This window comes from Octopus sinensis, unplaced genomic scaffold (genome assembly GCF_006345805.1).
Source record: "Octopus sinensis unplaced genomic scaffold, ASM634580v1 Contig02642, whole genome shotgun sequence".
Lineage (NCBI taxonomy): Eukaryota > Metazoa > Mollusca > Cephalopoda > Octopoda > Octopodidae > Octopus > Octopus sinensis.
Window position 1 is genome coordinate 1 of NW_021825872.1, and position 7127 is coordinate 7127.

A 7127-nucleotide genomic window follows, 5' to 3' on the forward strand; every position below is an offset into this window, starting at 1 on the left:
ACGATCATGCTCGAATGTTGCCCTTTACGTGCCACGGGTACGGAAGCCAGTTGGCTGCTCTGGCAACGATCACACTCGGATGGTGTTCTTAACACCCGAGCACAGGCATAAGTGCCAGATGTATACAGATATTACACACTTTAAGTTTGTTTTTTATTTCATTTAAATCCTGAACTCTTATATATACACCATATCTTAACGTGTATAAGGAACCCTTTAGGTTAAAAAATATGGGAGTTTCTTACACAAGGATACAATTACAATCTTTTAAAAACCATTTTCAAATTTTAAACCCAAACAATTAGGGGGTTCTTTGGGGTAAGACAAATTCAAATTAACCTTACCTTAAATGAATTATTCTAAATGACTTGAGATACTCATTCTCTCTTGGTTTTGGTTTTTTCCTATAATATGAAATAATAAAATATAATATAATACATACCTCAATATAGAACCCTAAAATGGATTCCTAGATCCAGCCTTAGCTTTGATCTTGGAACCTTATGGTTGACCAATTCTAGCACTTACCTAGCATACCTATTCGTTATATATATATATATATATATATATATATATAAAAGAAGTTTGAAAATGCCACTATATAAGATAAATTTTAATTTTCTTAGAGATTTTACATGTTTCGGTTCTTCTTGAAAAAACGAACCTTATCAAAAATATTTTTAAAAGTTAAGTGTAATAAAAAAGTTCATAATTGTTTCTTACTGGTCTCAACAGAATCCATGTGGTTGGTTTTTAGTTGTTTTGTGTTCGAATGACCCGCGGCTGAGATGTTAGTAGATCTACACTTATTATAAATATATATATATATATATATATATATAGTTAATCCAAACATGAAAACACAAAGAGAAAACACAATGCAAGTGTTATTGGACGCTCAGGAAAGGAAAGAAAGAAGGAAGATTTAACGTTTCGAGCGGAGCTCTTCATCAGAAACATAAGAAAAGGAAAGATCCAAGGAAGGGAAGACGGAGGAAAAAACAATCGCCAACAATACACACGCGGTCAAATTTTGAATCATATATATATATACAGACAGGTTGGTTACACACTTCCTGGGTCAATTATGAAGAAGTGATGCTAAAATACAGTGGATAGGTTGATCGAGGCTATATAGGAATTTGTTCACCCAATGACTGAAACAAATAAAATATACACACACATATATAGCATTCTCTTTGAACCATACAACTACTATCCTTCGCATATATATAATTAGACCCATGCACACACACACACACACACACACACACACACACACGAGTATATGCATACATGTGTGTGTGTATATGTGTATATATGTATATATATATCTATGTATATGCATATGTATATATGTATGCATATTTATATATCTACATATATATATTTATATGCATGCAGTATGTACGTGTACATAATGTATATATATATATATATAATATATATATATATATATATATATATAATGTACATATGTATGTATATATTTATGAGTATATATGTGTGTGTATATATGTAATATATATCTTGTATATATATGTATGTATGTGTGTGTGTATATGCATAACATACATATGTATATATATATGTATATATATATATCTATGTGTGTGTGTGTGTATATGCATACAATATACATATATATATATATATATACACACACACACACACACATAGACATATGTCTGCTAGAAAAAGATGTCCTCAGAAAGTTTAAATTAAAAGTAAACACAGACGAAAATAACACAGCAACAACAACATCACCAACAACAACAACAACCACAAGCTTATCACCATGACCACCACTACAAACAACATCCACCACCACCACCACCACCACCACCACCACCACCACCACCAACCACCTGTATGGCCACCATTGCCCCTACCAACCCCCCTGCCACCACCACCACCACCACCACCACCACCACCACCACTACCGCCACCGCCATCGCCACCACCACCACTACCACCACCACCACCACCACCACCACCACCACCACCACCAACACTCAAACGCTATGAGACAGCAATATAAACGTTGACCGCAACAAAACACGATTTTGATTTCGGATATCTTTGTGAAGATTCATTTCCTCAACAACCACCATTTATATACACCCAGTTGACTCTCGTGACTCTGAGTGTATATGTGTGTGTGTGCGTGCGTGTGTGTGTAAGTATATAATCTTTTATGTGTTTCAGCCTTGAGGCAGCGACATATATGTGTGTGTGTGTGTGTGTGTGTGTGAATTTGAACTCAGAACATAGCGGCAGACAAAATACCAATTTCTTTAATACCCACGAGGGGCTAAACACAGAGAGGACAAACAAGGACAGACATAGGTATTAAGTCGATTACATCGACCCCAGTGCGTAACTGGTACTTAATTTATCGACCCCGAAAGGATGATAGGCAAAGTCGACCTCAGCGGAATTTGAACTCAGAACGTAACGACAGACGAAATACCTATTTCTTTATTACCCACAAGGGGCTAAACACAGAGGGGACAAACAAGGATAGACAAAGGGATTAAGTCGATTATATCGACCCCAGTGCGTAACTGGTACTTATTTAATCAACCCCGAAAGGATGAAAGGCAAAGTCGACCTCAGCGGAATTTGAACTCAGAACATAGCGGCAGACGAAATACCTATTTCTTTACTACAAACAAGGGGCTAAACACAGAGGGGACAAACAAGGACAGACAAATGGATTAAGTCGATTACATCGACCCAGTGCGTAACTGGTACTTAATTTATCGACCCCGAAAGGATGATAGGCAAAGTGACCTCAGCGGAATTTGAAATCAGAACGTAACGACAGACGGAAATACCTATTCTTTATACCCACAAGGGGCTAAACACAGAGGGGCAAACAGGATAGACAAGGGGATTAAGTCGATTATATTACCCCAGTGGCGTAACTGGTACTTAATTGATCGACTCCCGACGGATGAAAGGCAAGTTGACTCGTTGAATTTGAACTGAAGAATCGTAACGGCAGACGAAATACCACTAAGCATTTCACCTGGTGTGCTAACATTTCTGCCATCTCACCAACGTTTCGTTGTTACATATTAGCTAATCCAGGACAACCAGATTGCAATTCCTTGACTCCCTGCAAATCCTTGCAAACACCTTGAGTAAGTTCTGAAGTCTCTGCTGCATGGGGCAAAGCACCTCTGGTATTTATTCCACTTAGGGCGGGGTGAGCAGGCAGAATCATTAGCACGCTGGGTGAAATGCGTAGCCATATTTCGTCTGCTGTTACGTTCTGAGTTCAAATTCTGCCGAGGTCGACTTTGCCTTTCATCCTTTCGGGGTCGATTAAATAAGTACCAGTTACGCACTGGGGTCGATGTAATCAATTTAATCCATTTGTCTGTCCTTGTTTGTCCCCTCTGTGTTTAGCCCCTTGTGGGTAGTAAAGAAATAGGTATTTCGTCTGCCGCTATGTTCTGAGTTCAAATTCTGCCGAGATCGACTTTGCCTTTCATCCTTTCGGGGTCGATTAAATAAGTACCAGTTACGCACTGGGGTTGATATAATCGACTTAATCCATTTGTCTATCCTTGTTTGTCCCCTCTGTGCTTAGCCCCTTGTGGGTATTAAAGACATAGGTATTTCATCTGCTGCTATGTTCTGAGTTCAAATTCCGCCGAGGTCAACTTTGCCTTTCATCCTTTCGTGGTCGATTAAATAAGTACCAGTTACACACTGGGGTCGATGTAATCGACTTAATCCATTTGTCTGTCCTTGTTTGTTCCTTCTGTGTTTGTAGGTAGGAAGAATAGGTATTTATTTCACTTAATCTACTCCTGTCAATCCGGTGAAATAAAGACAGGACGGTCACAGCCAGATGAGCTTTTGTGATGGGAGTTGCACAGTCAAGGATGACATTGAGGGGGTTGAAATGCAATACTGGTGAACAAGGGGGGTTAGAGAGAGAGGGGCAGTCAATCATAAAAATCCGGGTCAGTTCGCTGAAGTGTAAACATATATTTTGTTCTGATACACAACATGGCAGTGCTGGGTCAATATCCTGCTGGGTGTTTGATGATAGATCACAAGAGGAGGATATCAGGATATCGAGGATATCGGATAACAAGAATATATGTAGGTGCACATACAACACACACACACACACACTTTTATTCTTTTATTTGTTTCAGTCATTTGACTAACCAAGCCTTGAAGTTTTTTTTTTTTACTCAAACAATCCTATAGGTGCAGGAGTGGCCGAATGGTAAGTAGCTTGTTTACCAACCACATGGTTCCGGGTTCAGTCCCACTGCGTGGCATCTTGGGCAAGTGTCTTCTACTATAGCCCCGGGCCGACCAATGCCTTGTGAGTGGATTTGGTAGACGGAAAATGAAAGAGCCTGTCGTATATATATATATATATATAGGCGCAGGAGTGGCTGTGTGTAAGTAGCTTGCTTACCAACCACATGGTTCCGGGTTCAGTCCCACTGCGCGTGGCACCTGGGCAAGTGTCTTCTTATATAGCCCCGGGCCGACCAATGCCATGTGAGTGGATTGGTAGACGGAACTGAAAGAAGCCTGTTGTATATATATATATATATATATATATATATATATATATATGTTTTGTGTGTATATTATATATATATGGTGCGTATATGTTTGTGTGGCCAATCCCTTTCTTTTTCTTTGTTGGGAGAAAAGAGAATCTACAGTAAAACAAACCCTCAGCCCTCCCTCCAGGGTTGTAAATTACTTTAAAAAGAAATACTTTAAAAGGGAAAACAAGTGAGAAAATTTTAATTAAATTAACGATAGACAAAAGCATGTGCCTTCTCGCACATAAACACATTATTCACACTTATACAAACATACGCAGACGCAAATATTGAAGTACTAAATGGCTCTCCCCCACTTGTCCTTCCCATTAATGCCATTGCTCAACCAATTCTGAACGATCTTGTCAGGTCAGGTCTGTTGTATGCAGCATCGGATCCTACTACTGGTAAACTGTAAACCAGTACAACCTGTGTCAGTGGGGTAGAAAGGGCTCCTTAGCCGTAGTGAAGGCAACTATCTAGGGAGATACCTTACAATAAATCACTCAGCCGTAGCTTAGAAGTACTGGGTTGACGTCCAGCGGGAACAGCTTGTTTCATGGAGGAGGAAAGATCTTCTTTAGTACTTGGTTGTACAATGCTTTCCAAGTGTGTAGTAGTGGCACGCGCACACATTATTAGCCATTTGAAAAGACTATGGAATTTACAATTAACTGCACCAGGGTTCCTCTTCCCAGGGAACCAGACCTAATGGTATACCTGCGGATGTAGGTCCAGCCCCTGCTTTGCCGGGTCCTGTCTCTGATCATGTTGCACCTCCAAGGGCATTCATTGACGGTGATGCCCTCAATCTTAACAGACGGGTATCACCTGATGGAGAAGAGTCAGCCCCCAACCAAAACAACACCAACAAACACCTCATCAGCTGTAAAAATCATACGATACTCAGCACCCTCAATGCCGCACCTCGGTCTCTTGGCCGTCTAGAAGAACTTGGTGCAAATGCAGAATCACATGGCATTGATATAATAGCTGTCCAAGAACACCGACTCTACCACCCTGACAACATCCTCAAATACCATCAAGTCGGTTCTTATCAACTTGTAACCTCCTCAGCATCAAAGAATACTGTTAATTCAACAGTTGGAGGTATCGGATTTCTACTTTCATCAAAGGCTAGTGATACTCTCTTGAGTATAGAGTCAATCTCACCTAGAATTATGGTGCTTGAGATAGATGGAAACCCAAAAACAACATTGGTATGTGTGTATAGCCCACATAATTCGTCTGTGGCAGACGAATTGAAAATTTCTATACAACCCTTCGTTCAACCATTGAGCAAGTACCTCTCCATAATTTTCTGGTTATAGCTGGTGATCTGAATGCTAGACTAGGACCCGATGAGACCAAGTTTACTTTCAACTCTAAAACAATCGGAACGGAGAATGCTCAAAGACTTCTTGGAGGAATTTAATCTCTACACCTCCAACAATTCTTTTATGAAACCAAAAGGTCAACTTTGGACATTTGAGTCCCCACTTGGTGATAGGGCACAAATTGACTACCTCATCTTTCGAAAGAAATGGCGCAATAGTGTTAAGACTCGAGATCCTACTCTTCCTTTAGTTCTGTCGGCTCTGACCACAGAATTGTATCAGCTACCGTTAAGCTTAGTCTTCGCTCATCCAAAAAAACTAAGCCTCACCTGATCAAAATGATCGACTGGGAGGAAGTCTTATCTAACCCCGATATGTCCAAACAATTTACTATTGAGGTCTATAACAAATTTCAATCTCTGTCTACTTCTGAAATAGATGCTGAGAACATTGAGGAAGTATACAGCAGCCTCATCAAATCAACAGAGGAAGTTGCACTGGCTACTCTTCCCAAAAGAAGAGTAGGGGCCAGAGCAAACCTTCTAATTCCCCAAATGTCATCGAAGCCAGAAACCATCTAAAGTCTATATCACTAGCTTACCACCGTTCTCCATCCAGTCACTGAAGATCCAACTCATAGCTGCCAGGAAGAATCTTGATGAGGCTTACTTGAACGCCGAGGTCGAATTTATCAATGGCAAAATTAGTAAACTATCGAAAGAGCACATTAGTAAAAAACACCATCTCGCCTGGAAATCCATCAAAGACCTATCAGGCAAAAATTCTGGGTCATCAATTAGAATTAAAGGGGGATCAGCTAAGAAGCGTTTAGAAAATTGGTCAACCCATTTAAAAAACCTCTTGGGAAGAATGCCAAAATCCCTGATAACCCCACTCTCCCAAGTGTACCTATATCAGACACGCTGGACATCAACACCTCCCCTTTTACCATATTTGAACTAACAGCAGCCACCAAGCAACTAAAAGCCTCGAAAGCATTTGGTCCCGACAACATTCCGGCTGTGATTTGGAAGGATGATAGATTTCACACACTTTTATAACCTCTGCAACCACACACTTTCCACCTTTGTCGCTCCAAAGATTTGGCACCAATCTCAAATCATTCCAATACCCAAAAAGGCGATTTGTCCCTCGTCACCAACTACAGGGGCATATCTCTAATGTCAATTGCTGCAAAACT

General features: G+C 40.1%; 1 protein-coding gene across 1 annotated transcript; it reads left to right on the forward strand.

Annotated features, from left to right (window-relative positions):
- Positions 1-5272: 5272 nt before the first annotated feature.
- LOC115227321 lies at positions 5273-6259 on the forward strand (the record flags this gene model as incomplete). Its single annotated transcript, XM_029798193.1, has 2 exons — positions 5273-5809; positions 5945-6259. Coding segments are annotated over 2 exons (852 nt in total), but the record flags the coding sequence as incomplete, so codon positions are not given.
- Positions 6260-7127: the final 868 nt, after the last annotated feature.